At 35.9% G+C, this 15,550-nt stretch overlaps 1 protein-coding gene across 1 annotated transcript in view; it reads left to right on the top strand.

Moving 5' to 3' along the window:
• The window catches only part of LOC139685698 (cell adhesion molecule Dscam2-like), a 523,226-nt gene that overhangs the window by 281,251 nt on the left and 226,425 nt on the right, over positions 1-15,550 (top strand). The window contains exon 8 of the mRNA XM_071582700.1: positions 11,836-11,980. Coding sequence (XP_071438801.1) covers positions 11,836-11,980 — 145 coding nt within the window. The remainder of the gene's footprint in view (positions 1-11,835; positions 11,981-15,550) is intronic.

Here is a 15,550-nt window from a genome sequence, read left to right as displayed (position 1 = left end):
GACCCTTTTGGGTATATTTGTTCAATAGAAAATAAGTTTTAATATCTCTGTGAGGCAGTTTCCATGTAATTATTTATTTCCAGGAAGAAAAAGGTAATAGCTGTTAGGCCATATGTTTTTCTCGGAATAAAAATTCGTTTTTTGTATTCATTTACCAGTCAATATCGGAAAAATGGGTAGTTTGTGGAGGGAAGTAACCTTTTTTCCAAACCAGCTACCTATTCAATGCAGCTAATAATTAATTTGTCTGCCACAACCTAATTTACTTGCTAGGGCTTAGTTCATTGAGATCAATGTATTTCAGTATTCTAAATTTACCACATTTGCCAAACCTGGATTATTTAATTAATTGATATCACCATTGAAATTGCTTAATGTTAAAGATAGTTGGGGCATAGAAATATAAAATTTAATGATTTCATTGTTTATGATACATAGATATAATGCATAACTAATAAAAGCTTACCCACCGATAATCGCACGATTTACACGGGGAGGCAATGACCCACTCCAATTCCTTCCATCCTATTCGCCCCCTCGCAGAGGATAAATAACCAACGGTGTGCAAAAACGTCATTCCGTCCGAAGCATGGCCAGCCTCTTCATTACCTGGTCTACTCCGAGGGCGATCGATTGATCGGTGGATCCACCTTCCTTCCCCAGCGGGTCTCCAGCCGCATGTCGCGCTCCCATAGGCATCCGAGTCCCACTAGCGGTGACAAGAGGCTGGCACGACCCCCCCCCCCTGAGTACCCCGGTCTACCACTCCCACCCCCGGGGGTGGGAGGGATCGAGCCGCCCCGGATGTTCGCCGATTGCAGGCATGATGCGGGGAAGTACCTCCCGACAATCCCCTGTTCGCCATCATCAATCAACAGGCGGAGCTAGGGGCAAGGACGGGGTGCCGCGAGGTCGCGTGTGGCCCTTACTGGCTACCCCCTACATCGGGATGATCTATATGACACTGGATCAGTATTGTGCTTGGTTTTTATGCCATTTATTCTATCGATGTTTAAATAGATGTAAATGTGGCGAGAAATACGAGGGGTTCTTTAAACAAACATGTAATGGTATTATATTCTCAACTCCTCAGGGTAAATTATGTAGGTGAGTTTTCAACAGTGTAGTCATACTTGCATTTTTATGCAATATAATCAACTCTTTATCTCTATCAGCCTTGAATTAAAATTTTAACTAATTTGAAAATTTGAAGAAGCTACATTATGTTTTATAAAATTCAAGGCACGCAGACTTACTCATGGTGTAAGTTACACAAGCTAAGTGCACTAACGTGTGCATTTTTTAAACTTTCAATTATCTTCAAATACTTATAAATTCAAAAAGCTCTTTTAAGAGTCTTATATGTTGACTTTAAATAATTAAGTTTGATTTGGATTATGATTTTCTGAATTACTTTTATCATAGGAATACTATTGAAATCGTAGGAATAAATAATAATATTATATAAGTACACGTGCGGTTCATTTTAAGGCGTCCATTTTTTCATTCATGATAGATGCGAATCCTCTTCACACAATGCAGCAAAAAGTAGGCTTTTTTATTCTCAAGTGGTAATGCTGGTAGAACAAGTTTTAGTGAAAGGTTTTATGAAGACCCATTACATGACTCGTATTTCACTAGCAAGGAAAAGGAGGGTGGGCTGGATTGATATTTGAGGAAGTCTTAAACTTTACAATATCTTGAACCTCACTATGACAATGATGTCAATATTTTAGGAATAATAGAAACATTGATACTACCATGTACCTGTACACAGACGACTGATGTGATTGATTACCATGGAAAATATTAATTCCTTGGAATCAATGTAGACACAGTATTACGGAATAAAAATGAAATGGTTCGTTGGAGAATCAAAAGGTCTTCAATCAGGGGGTATGAAAAGGACATCAGGCAAAATATATTCAAGAGCTCTGAAGTTTAGACAACAAATACTATGCCACGATATTTTTCAGAAAGCTGTGTTTTAAGGAATTACAACAGTTTATAGAAAACTTAAATTCAAATAACTCTAATGGAATAAAAGCAGCTAGTGGGCATCCAAATGAATTGCTTAAACAAGCACAAAAATCAATCCCTGCAGCTTTTTGCATAAAATATGTACCCCATGTCCGTTTTTAAGGTGTTTGTTTTAATACTGCCTCTTAGTTCTGTCGCTCTTGTAAATGTAGTTAGGTGGTTGTACATTATCCTCTTAAAAAGCAAATAATCTAAAATGATTTTTAATCCATTTTAAAATAAGTTCCTTCGTTAACCGTGCTAATACAGCTGACATCTCAAGTATTTGAATATTCTTGTAGGACTTACTATTATTTCTTTAAAATTTTTTCCTGAATCAGGTGTTTTTATCGGTTTTCGAGTGACAATGTGGGTGCCAAATCTGCCTGGAAAACCACATGTGGCAGAAAGAAAATAACTAACATCACTACTGTAAACTATCAGTTCCACTCATTTAGCAGACCAGGAATTCTTTACTCTTTTAGGCATAAATATTATAAATCGGGAGAAAATGTAATGAAATTATTAAGAAACATAATAATTTAAATAAAATGATATTGAATGAAGCAGTTAAACGAATGAAATTATTTTAGGCTTAATAATGGAGTATCTTTTTAAAGGACAAGTGTATATTTGTTCTTTTCTGGCTAATACCCGTCTACATTACTGTCATCAAACTCAGATACAGGATTAGTTATATTCCTTACTCTCTCACAAATATTGTTGTTTTCCCTTGCTCTTATACTTTTTGGTCATTCATTATGAATCTTATTAGTTAAAATCCCGTTTCATGCAATTTCAAATATGGTGATTGTCCTGGAATTCTTTCTCACAAAAATACCAGTCTCTTGCCTTTGCAGATAACGGCGGGTGAAGTGCCCTCATTATAAATTAGAAATGCTTACGATTTAATTTAGGCCCCGATATTATGCATATGCCTGGTTTAAGCACTCTCTTATGCAGACGCCTAGCACTGGCAATAGTAACTCATTGGATACTAAGGGGGTATCTGTTAATATCTGCGTTCGTATTAACGAGAGGATTTTTACCTCTCCCTCTTTCTCTCTCTCTCAAGCAGACAAACAGATTATTTCCACACCGACAGCAATGTGTAATTTAACATCTCCATTTATTCTCCTCTCGCGCTGTTAGGCCTGTTTGAGTGGAATTTTGCCCTGCTATGTCTTCAAGATACTTTTTGAGCTAAATCTTTTAAAAATAAATCTTGAATTCCTTCTAATGAATTGTAGCCATTTGTAAGGGTAGGCATGTAGGCTGCATGTGGATTATACCACACGTTCATATGATGGAAGGCTGCTGGGTTTTTCAGCAATAATTTTGCTACATATCATAAACGGAGTAATCCTTGGGTAATAGTTTAATAACAGTTTGGTCAATTATCTTTTAGTGCTTTGTGTATTCAATACAGTATACAAGGCTCTGGTGCCTAAGTTAATATTATTTTCTTGGTTCTTTCTTTAACATGCCTCGCTAAGTAACGCGCAAGTCTTCCAAAATTATTATTGACATTTTGGTTTGCCGTGTCTGAAATTGTGAATGTCAAACAACTGGCAATAGTGGCAATTACCTCGAGCATCTTTTCTCTCGCTGGAATACTTCCACACCCGACCTAAGAAGGAAAAAAAAATTATTGGACTTCAACAGTTAAAACAATTGCTTCAAAGAAGATCAGTGTACGCGATAATTGTTTAAAGGAGGAGTTAATTAAACCTTGGTAAATAAAAATGCTTTCGTGTGTTTTTGCGCTAAAAATACCATATTGGGCGTAAAAGGATTTAGTTATCACGTACTGAGTATTGGAATGTTCATCACTTTGCGCTAGAACGTTTTAGCGACCTCTTTGTGGTATGAGCGTCACTAATCTGACGTTTCAATCAATCTGACGTCGATGTATTTAAATTGATACGCTCATGACTGTACTGTTACCTCATTCGAAATACCCAAAAAATGTCTTCCCATTCTGTCAAACCAAATATGTAGGACCCTGAGTAAGTTCTTTCATTTCATTCCAAATATTCCACATGGGGCTCTCAAAAAGGAAATATCCAATGCTTAGGAAATATGTCCAAAAGTTATCCAACCTGCGTTCAACACTCCGCACCATAGCGTTAGACCGACCTTTGCGTGGTATGAGCGTAATTGATGACTCCTCACAAACTGGCCAGTTGCCACAGTTACCGACGAGATGTGTTAATTCGCGCCTGGCTAGTATTTGTTTACAATGCTTTTCTTGCGTAAATCAGATTTTGTTATCACTGAAATTGACGCAGGAGATGAGGCCAAAGAACTTGCGTCAAATTTTACTTGAAACTCGTATAGAGTGGTAAGGAAATGATGCATTAGGCCTTTGGGGTAGAATGTTTGGACAAAACATAAGTTAAAGAGTGGTTCAAGTGAATTAAAATGACCTTACGTCTGTTGACATAGACGGGCGTTCTGGCCGACCTTAGACAAAAATAACAATGGAAAGCATCCAGCGTATGCAAATTGCGATTGAAAAAAACGTCGTTTGACTCTGCGCAAATTATAATGAGGTCTTGGAATACCGAAAACCCATGTATCGAGATTTCTAAACGTGAATTTTGGAATGACTCGCGTTTGTACGTAATTCGTTCCAAAATTTCTCGTGGTACCGAAGAAAATACTTTGCTATGAAGTTGCTGAGGACAGTTCGGAAGATATTGATGAACATGTGCTTAAAAAGATCATTACCGTTGACGAATCGTGGGTTTCTGGTTACGATTCTGAAACAAAATAACAGTCTTCATAGTGGAAGCTTCCTTTCGAGCCATGGCCGAAAAAAGCACGCCAAAGTCTGAGGACATTCAATTCCATGTTGATTCATGAAGTTTTCTCTGGTCTTCCTTTTCCATGGTGGCCTTTGGTTCTCCCTTTTCTAACCTTCCTTGACACCGGTTTCCACGCGTTGCTGAGGGAATAGCCGGAATCTCTTTTGAAATTACGACTTGCCATTTGTATTTCAATGGCATCTTTAATGATATGGTCCCCATAACCAATCGGAAGGCTCCCCCACCACGGATAAATCACGAGTCACCTGACCCGTGTGCTCGAGTCAGATTTGGCGGGATCATGCGAGAGCACATTCAAGCCAAATAATAACAGTCCGTCTCTCACTGTTATTTTATTGTGTTATTTTTGGTAAATAAAAACCTTTTAAACTGAAACAAACACAGTTGGCACTCATCTGCCCTGAGGACAATGTACGAGTCGAGCGCCGAAACGTCGGCCAACATGGAACCTCTGACCCGGTTGAAGACCCGAGAAAACTTCCATCAAGCTATTGCGCCAGGAAAGCCCCAGATCTTAGTCTATGTTGATTGTTTTCGTCGACTATGAATGAGTACTGCACAATAAATATGCCCCAATAGGACAGATAACAACAAAAATTTTTAACTTGAAGCTCTGAAAAGATAACCCTGGCACAGTGAGAAGAAAACAGTCGTATTTTTGGGTGAGTGACGGTGGGCTTCTTCGCCACGGTAATGCGATATCGAACCTTGGGCGACTGTTAGCGGCAAAACACATTAAAATAAGAGCTAAAATATCCTCCATACTGTCCCGACTAAGCCCCTTGGGACTTTTTCCGGTTTTTGAGATGGAAAAATCCACCCAAAGGGCACCAGTTCGACGAAATAGAGACGATTCAAACGATTCATTTCGAAAACTGACTACCAGAGCTGCTACAGAATGTGGAAGCACCCATGCGGGCGCGTTGTTCAGTCGAATGGGGATTAATTTGAAGGACACACGCATTCAGAGGTAGGCGAGAGATGAATACAAGTTTCTACCCAATTTATTATAAATGTGAAACTCCACAGTAAAGTAAACAGTTTACCGATGATGAAGAATAATCCCGCCACGGAGTTATGAACGCATGTCGAATACTTTTAGGACACACCTGGCATAGTTATATATTTGATCCTACAAAAACTTACATTTTCTCTCTATGATAGGGAACGAAACTCGTATCTATACTATTAGAATGATATGTACCTTAATTCTTTTTTTCTCTCATAAAATTGGAGGCATTTACGAAACAAAATTAAACGTATTTAATTTGAAACTAACATTTATTTTTTACTATCTACTTTGCCTTAATGTACTCTTCAATGAAGGTTTATAATTCACCACATACTATATTCTGCATAAAAAATAATATCCAGTCCAACCGGCCGAGTGGCTACTCACAGTTCACGATTTTTACCTACTGAGCATAGCTATTGTTCGGTCTACAACGGATATTGCCTTTTCCTTCTTACAAAAGCTTACTCCTCGACTACTCGAGTACTTTTGCTTTTTGTAAATAATTCAAGGAATTATTCTGTTCTTAAAGCTGCTCCTCTTTCTTTTTCTACTCCACGTACCTAACGACCTTCTTCGTATTCTGGTCTTTAATACCCCGCTAACTTTTAATGCTTCTACCACCAACTTCCTTGAATTTTACGGTTTTTTCTTCCAATTTACATTATTTTTTCACCATTTATTTAACTTCTAATTATGTCTTCATCTCAAACAGCATTATTTTCTCAATTATTTTTCCAACGCTCGTCACAAAAAATTAACAAAGACTTAAACTTCAATCTCACATGCAAATAGATTAGCATGGCGCGCAGAGAAGATACAAAATTTTAAATGTGGTTCAGTTAATATGTAATGATTAGTTATTCCCATGATTTGCTGCATTCTCCTGGGAGTTGTCTGGATAAATAAATACAAATACCAGTAATTTATTAAATACTACCTCTGTCTTCCTAACTTATTATATTAGAGTCTAACTCCACTCAATTTTTACTCGGAAGCAGACACAACTTGCATCTTTCTCCAGTGCACAAGCAGTATTAGGGTTTAAAATGACAAGGCTAGTATACGTGGAAACCAATCACCCTGCCTTATATCAGCTGGCTTTGGAAACCTCGAAACTCGCATGCTATATTCAGGCTATACTACCAATATTTTAGGAGGCTTCAAGATTAAATATACATTTTTAGGTGTTTACACAGAATTAGGCAAAGCTCAATGTTCTTTTTCATAATATATGTTCTCTTCATTTTTGCAGGGCAAATTTTCAAAGCGTTCAAAGTTCAATTACGGTTGAATGTCTTTTTTTGGATTATTTTCTTCCTCTGTTACTTGATAACTCAGTGAAATAACATAAATGAGTTGAAATTGCTATAATTGAGATCACCACTCCTTTTACATATACAACATATAAACTCAATTCTTATTCATAATCAATCGGATATGGTTATTTCTAACCATCAATTAGTTAAGATAATTTTAACATAATATTTTACGGCTGTTTAAGGGTATTATTGATCGCAAAATGATCGTAAAATGAACTACTGAGAATTTTTTCATTTTTGAATAAGTAAGTTGCATTTTTGTATGTAAATGAGGAGGTCATGACTAATTGTATCCCTACGATCTGCGCCTATTATGTTAATATTAACGATGAGTTATAAACAAGCTGAAAACATTGTAGATCAGCTAATAAATCAAGATACCTATTTACTAGCAAACCTTTACAAGCAGCGTGTTTAAATCATTGCAAACTGGTAGGTCAAGTATGTTGTAAAGAGGGGTCAGGGTTTAAATGTTGTTTCACATGTAGCCTTTCCAGAGAAAGAGAGAAACTAGCTAACCCTTGACGCTATACTACACTACATACATTGACCACTGTAGCGTAATTGAGGCAGTTTAACTTATTTTCCAGTCATATTTATTTTTGCGCAAACTAAAAATAACTATTGGACTATTTATTGCATGAAATATGAATTTTTACACTACATCTTTGTCTTTATACAAATACTAAGATCGCGAAGGCATAGTGAAAGGAGATGATGGAATTGAGGGGAAATACTATGCTGAACGCATCAAAAAACCAGATTTTATGTTCTCATTCTAAAGGGCGTTGGAAAGAGGGTTTTTGGATGAAGGGAGTTTGAGAGAAGGTGGCAGGGTTTGAAATGTGAGTTACAAATAAGGAACGGAAGGTGAGAATGGGAGGGTGAAAACTACTCCAGCCTGGAAAACATTTCTGCGCATTCTCTTTTCCAAGGAGAATTGTATTAGGGTCCCAAGTTATGATATATTTGATTCGGGTCTGATCCCCTTTCCATTCCGCTACTCTCCGAAGCCTCCTCTGAAAATGTAAAGATATCAATGAAGAAGTTTGGTTTTCCACAAAGGCGAAATTTTGTTCCCATTAAAATGAATAACATAGAAATGATATGGATGTGAGTTTGAATAAAATATTCTACCAATAAGAATTTTCAAACAGTGAGCAACGTAATAAGAATTTCGAAATAACCATTCACATACAAACTGATATTTATGACCATATTTGGAATTGAAATTGTGTTCAAAAATCGCAGAAGTGAAATTTAGATATAATTGTTCTTCAGCAACTTTTTATTATTTCGGAAAATCGTCATTGAACCAACCTAATTGCTCTCTCTTTATCAACTCATTTTTTGCAGGGTGAAAGAGAATAGCTCCATGATTTGACGGGTAAATTGTAAAAAAGCTAGCCTAGGTAACTTACAAACGTTTTCATTTCTGAAAGCTGCATTCAATGTAATTTTTTTCATTAGAGTTGAGATATTATTTCATTCAAGTGACGACCTTGGTGGGCAATGCACATATTGATTCGTTCAAAAAAGTCTCTAAAAACTCTTCTCAGAATATCTTGCGTTATTCCAGCGATGACATATGTAATTGCCTCCCGAGGAGCTTCCAAGTAACCTTGGTTGAACTATGTAACTCAGCTTAGAGATATTCCCAAAGAAAAAATCAAATTGGCTGAAATCTGAGGAGCGAGGGGGCCATGGAACATCCCCTGGTAAAGAGATCAGGCGGCCAGGAAATTGTCCTTGCAGGATTTGGCGTTAAGGACGAGCGCTCTGAGCCATGGCACCCTCATGTTGAAATCAAAAGTCTTCTTTGTTGAATTCCTCACCATACGTTTCCATTTTGGGGAGTGAAAAGTTCTCCAGCGTCTCAAAATAGCTCACACAGTTTACAGTAACATTTGAACCTCTAGATATGAAAAAATGGCCCAATAACTCCTATGGAAGACACAGCGCACCAAAATATCACTTTGGGGCTATAAAGAGGTATTGGGTGAAGTTTGCGAGGGTTTTCCGTCGCCCAGTAACGAATATTTTGCTTATCTACTGAGCCGGAAAGGTGAAAATGCGCTTCATCCAAAGACCACAGCACCCTCTGCGTCGCCACCACACTATAACTGTTCTTAAAGAGCGGTTCTACGACAAAGACTCGTGGCTCACCAGACCACAGCATGGTAATTATTAAAAATTAGCCATGTTTATCCCAGTAAATGCTGCCATCTTTACTCCGCTAATGTACCTGGGCGCTCTTAAGTGTTTTTTTAAAACTAGGCAGTCCATGCTGCTTCACCCAGTACATCGATTTACGAGTAAAAAAATCCGATTATTGATGTGATTTTGCTTTTAAAAATTCTCACACCCTGACGTTGTAATTTCACATTCCTACTAAATGACAATTTGAAGTAGTAACAAGCCTTATTAGATTATATATATGCCTGTAACATTTTCCTCTGTCACAAATATAAAAACATTACAGCATTATTATGAAGCCTTATCAATTTTAAATGCATACTTTATAGGATACCTGTTTCATATTGAGCATAATGCAGTACAATAAAACGAATTAATAAGCGTGTTTTATCAATTTGCTCTTTATATTCATTGAAATTTCTCAAACTCATGGCCATTTTATATAACCAAATAAAAATGCTGTAAAATGTTTCTCCCCCTTTTAATGAAACTCTGCCTATTTGTGATAAAAGAGTAATGAATGTTCATCCTAAAAAATTCCATTTATTACACTCTCGGGTCTTATTACAGAGTAAGAACTTCTGCTGTAAACTACAAAGATATTGACCCTGTACATGGATTTAATGAACATAAAATATGGGGAATGAGATTGCTGAAGGGTACAAGGACACTTGAGGGATTCGAGGGCTATATGTGACTTACAGTGGATCTTTTCCGGTGATATAATCGTTCTTTTCGTGAAGGAAGAGGGAAAGTTTGGGCAAAAATATGTTGTCATAAAATACAAGAATCGTATTTGAAGAAGGAAGGAGAGTGATTCAAATAGTTTATGGTTTCAAAACGAGGATAATTTGAAAAGTTCCCGGTACAAATAGAAATAAATGACTTACCTCGGTGAAACCTTTATAAAAATTTGAAAGTAGCCTCTTGGTACACCAATGAACTTAATCCAGCGATTTTCCAATATCTCGTCCTACCTCGAGTATTAGATTTCTTCAGGTTTGCAAAATACACGTCTATTAGTTATCTGTTAGTTCGTCGTTTTAAGAAAATATCCATCCATCAAGGAATATTTTGAGCTTGGGGAGAGATGAATGCAAATCAGGTGAATAAGGTGGGATTGGCAATAATTCGCATCCAAGGCCATGTATATTTTCCATAGCGACGACAATTGTGTGTGAGCATGAAAGATGACTTTCTTTCTTGCCAAACCTGGCTTTTTTTGTGTATCTTTTTCTGTGGTTAGTCAAGACGGTTAGCGTAGTTTTCCATTCATTGTTTAACCAAATTAACAAACCAAATATTCTATCAGCAGAATCTCCTTTACATCCCAGAAAAATGAAGCCATCACCTTTCCGGGGCTGTTTTCATTTTATGGCTTCATAGCCTTTGATTTCTTTGTTGATGGTAAACCAACAGAGTTCCACTGCTTTGACAGCTTTTACGTCTCTGCGACATGGTTGGGGACAGTTTCACCCATGGTTACAAACTGTAACAGAAAATCTATTTGGTTACTCTAAAAACGGGTCAAATATTATTTGGAAATTTTCATTCGAAACCGTTTCTTATCCTTCGTCAAGAGTCGCGGCCTCCATCTAGTGGATAATTTTAACAAAGCCAATGCCACATTAAAAATATAGTATTCCCGTTCAGAAGATATCTATACAGCTGCAGCAATTTCTTACACTTTTAGTCGGCGACCTTTCATGATCATTTTATGCAATTTTGCAATATTTACTGTGGTAATGGTATGATTTGGCCAACCACTACACGGATCATCATCTAAGCTGCCCCGATCATACTTGAACTCATTCGTCCACTTGAAAACAGTTGAATATGAAGGAACCCAGAGTTCTGAAAATCCACATTAATTTCATTCGCTTTAATGCCTTTCTAACGAAGTATTTAACTATGACTCGTATCTCAATTTTTTCCATGTTTAAAAATCACTGGACGGGAACAACAACAAAGGGGCGTCCGCACAACAGATCTCTTTTCATAGCACTGAGCCATCACGTGAATACTCATAGAGGGTTATTCATCACTACGCGGGCTACTTGTATCGTTGGCGCTGACATCTGACGGTGAATCGAAGAATCTTTCAAACTACACTCGTAAAATGTGAAATGATAAGAAAAGGGATATTTGGGTTCAATTCATGCAAGACAAATCTAAGACAAGTGGCCAGATTAATGTGTTGAGATTTCGTTAGCTGATAAAAGTAAATCACGGATGAGTAATACCCAATTCAAGCACACAATTATTATCTTACACTACACGCTAGAGCCTACCGATTTTTTTTCTGAAAATATTTAGTAATTTAATAGCTCCAAGGATCTCTGCAAGTACGATTTGCATTTCTTTTTTCCTATCCAGCAGTCTTAGAATGTCAGGTAACGTGGTTCATTTACCCTTGCCATTCCCACTTTATTTGAACACCCAACTTATATTGCAGACGCCCCACCCCTCCTCGTCTACCGGTTCATACGCCAGACCATCCAGCCAGGGCCGTCGGTGTCCTTGAAATGCATCGCCTCCGGAAACCCTACGCCGAATATCAAGTGGACTCTTGATGGCTTCCCGCTGCCTCAAAACGAAAGGTGAGCACAACAGTTCGTTTCTAGTGTGACAACTAATTAATTGATTTTTCTAAATGTACAAATGTTTCCCTGGAACCACAAATCATTTAATCTTACCCGCTGGAAAAATATGTAATAACGTACCAATTGAAATTATTTCTAAGTATGTTTGTTCAACAAATAATTTTAGTTTTTTATTATTCAATACTTTTGAGAGTAATAGGTAATCTTATCTACTTAGAATGCATTCTTTGAAATTCATTCGCCATTCCTTTTTATCTGCACTCTCTGTTATACAAAAGCCAATGGCTTTCAGGATGTAAGCGTGCATTCAAGAAAAAGAATATTATCATAAACAATAATATCTTTTCATGCACAATAGTTTATCCACCCCGGAAAGCATATAGAAATTTTTTAGATTTTAAGTTGGAATTCTTTGAAAATTCTTTTTGGAAATATTTTAAATCCCTGAATCAAATTTTGACAAATAATAACTATGATTATGCGAGATCAGTTGATAGTCAATAGCATAATTTATCACTGATGACTATCAAAAATAAAATAGTAACTTTTCCAATAACCACGAGTTACACTAATGGAATACAAAATCTTCCATAGCAATGAATCCTCACACTTTACGGATGGCGATATGGAAACAAGAGAATCTGCGTTGATGAATATTATTAGTATAGAAATAATCACAGTATTTTTATTTATTTTTACAGTATTTTATTTTATTAATTTAGGGAAAATATTTACTGTGAATCAATACTAAAATACTGTAGTTTTCCACAGATTTTTATTTTGAGGTACAACGTGTTTCACCGACTTGCGGAACCCCCAAAATACATAAGCAAGCCATTCCCATTCGACGTATAGTCTCAGCTGTGTCCGCCCCTACATACCTTCTGTCACGTAAATTAAACTCCATGTTCCGAGATTTCACGGGTTTTAAATCTAAACACGGAGTTAAAAACCAATAGAGCAATTAAAAAGAATTGGTTCCGTTAAGTTGACGACATTCTATATCTGTGGACAGGAACCAACCGCCAGGTAGACTCCTTCCTTAATTACCAAAACGCACTCCATCCGAATATTTCCTTCTCCATGGAAAAATACGCCAACGGCACAATCAACTTCCTCGACTTGTCAATTACCATAAGAGAAAAAATACAAGAGTTTGCAATTTACAGGAAATCCACTTATACCGACCTCACAATTCCTAATGATTCCGCCCATCAATTTTCTCACAAACACGTGGCGCTCCAATCAATGATTAACCTTTCTTTTCCCCCCAAAAACTTCGACATCGAGCTCGTATAGTAAAAATCTGAGGAAAAGAAATAAGTGCTATTAATATGGAAAATAAATACATACACGAAGTGACGCCTGAAACAGTGGAATATACTTCCAGCAAATATTCATTCAGTTGAATAAATGACAAATGCGTCAGTCCTGTCCAATCAGGGCTGATTCAAATTTAGTTGCGTACCTACATTATTATATGCATTCATACAAGGGTTAAATATATCTATTTAATGCTTACTTGGTAGTATTACAATGCGAATAGATCGACAAAACACTGAGAAAGTTAGGAAATATATCAATTTTTAATGCCTACCTGCTTTTAGATAAGCTTTCAGTGAAAATAACCTGATGAATATTATTTTATGCGCTACTTAAAAGAGAAAGAAAGGAGAATAAAGGTATTTAAATATCTGATTGAGAGTAAAATTAATTTTACGTTAATATAAATGCTGATAAAGAGTATTCAATTTATCTGATTTTTTATGTTTTTATGTCTAGATTTTATAACAAAAATATTTTAATTTAAGGTAAATAAACTCTTGCTCTCTTCCCCGAAAATAGAATTATGCTAAACCTCTATGAGTTTTGGAATGCGTATGAAAATCATTCAATTAAATGTTATTATTATTATTTAATGTAAACGGAAAATCAATTGTATAATTATAACATATTATATTAATGAACATATATGAATATTAACGGGAAATGTTTAGCTGAAGAATTTAAGTACATATTTAATTGACGCATCGAAATTTACGGTGGAATTCTTAATTTTATTTAAAAAATGAAAATCATCGGCCATAATATGATACCGTTGAAAATTATCATTATTTACCATTATTTACTATTCAAACGTTGATAAATACAAATGATCAACTAGGTTAAAGTGAAAAAATCCTTCTTTTTTGATAATATTTGTCATCTACTTTTGTCCAAAAGTGGAAGTGAAGGCTTTGTCCAGGTGTACGATTTTTCGTTTCCTTTTTCCGGGAACTCAAGTCTAACACTATTTTATATTGAAATGGATTTTCAAATCAAACCCAATATACAAGTACCAAAGCCAACGCATCATTAATGAGATCACACTTAAATTCGCACTTCTTCCGTGTTTTTCTCAAAATTTTTTTGTGTTTTTATTTACCACTACGTCTGCATACTTAATTGGGTTAATGACACCGATTGGCTATCCTAACCCTTGATGATGTATATTGCGTCGATTTTTGTTATTTCAAATCAAAAACCGACGTCTCGTCCGGAAACTTTTAAAAAGACTAATGACCACTACTATATTATGCTCTTGACTTTAAACCGCATGGGTTTTTAGGATGAGTTAAATATTAATTTATATATATATATTTATATATATATATATATATATATATATATATATATATATATATATATATATATATATATATATATATATATATATATATATATCTAAACCAATGACCTTTCCTCTTGTGTATTGTCTATTTCTCCTTTGGTGGGTGAAACAGTCCCCTGACGCCATCTCTTGGCTAAAGAATCGGGGCGCTTGGCGACATATTAGACCCACGGATCTCAGGGTAAATTACGTTTCCTCGATAGCTCAAGTGGTTAAGAGCATCCGCCCGGCAAGTGGAAAGATCCGAGGTTCGAGTCCCGGTCAAGGAAATATTTTTGCTCTTGTGATCCGTTCGATTCCGCCTTCGATATATATATATATATATATATATACATATAAACCTATACATATATACCCTATATATATATAGGGTTCGTCCGGAAAATAAGTGTACTGATTTTTTCCCGCCGCTCCAGGCGCGCCCAGCACCGCTCTGACGGGCTGCGATTGGAGGGGGGTATGTTAGGGGGGTATTTTCCGGACGAACCCTGTATATATATACAAAGGAAAGTCGAAAATCGTGTTAGTTACACCATTATATAGATATATATATATATATATATATATATATATATATATATATATATATATATATATATATATATATATATATATATATATACATAAAGACATATATATAGACATATATATATATATATATATATATATATATATATATATATATATATATATATATATATATATATATATATATATATATGTAAAGGAAAGTCGAAAATCGTGTTGGGTACACCATTTATAACTCGAGCACGGCTTAACCGATTTTCATGATATCTGGTTTTTTCGATACGACTCATTCCAGAATAGCAGAATAACCATTTAACTATCGTAGAATTATCGTATCATAATATCGTAGCGTATCGTCGTCTCGTATC

Source organism: Hetaerina americana, unplaced genomic scaffold, assembly GCF_022747635.1.
Source record: "Hetaerina americana unplaced genomic scaffold, ioHetAmer1.1.p SCAF_12, whole genome shotgun sequence".
Lineage (NCBI taxonomy): Eukaryota > Metazoa > Arthropoda > Insecta > Odonata > Calopterygidae > Hetaerina > Hetaerina americana.
This window is presented reverse-complemented; position numbering and strand designations above follow the sequence as displayed.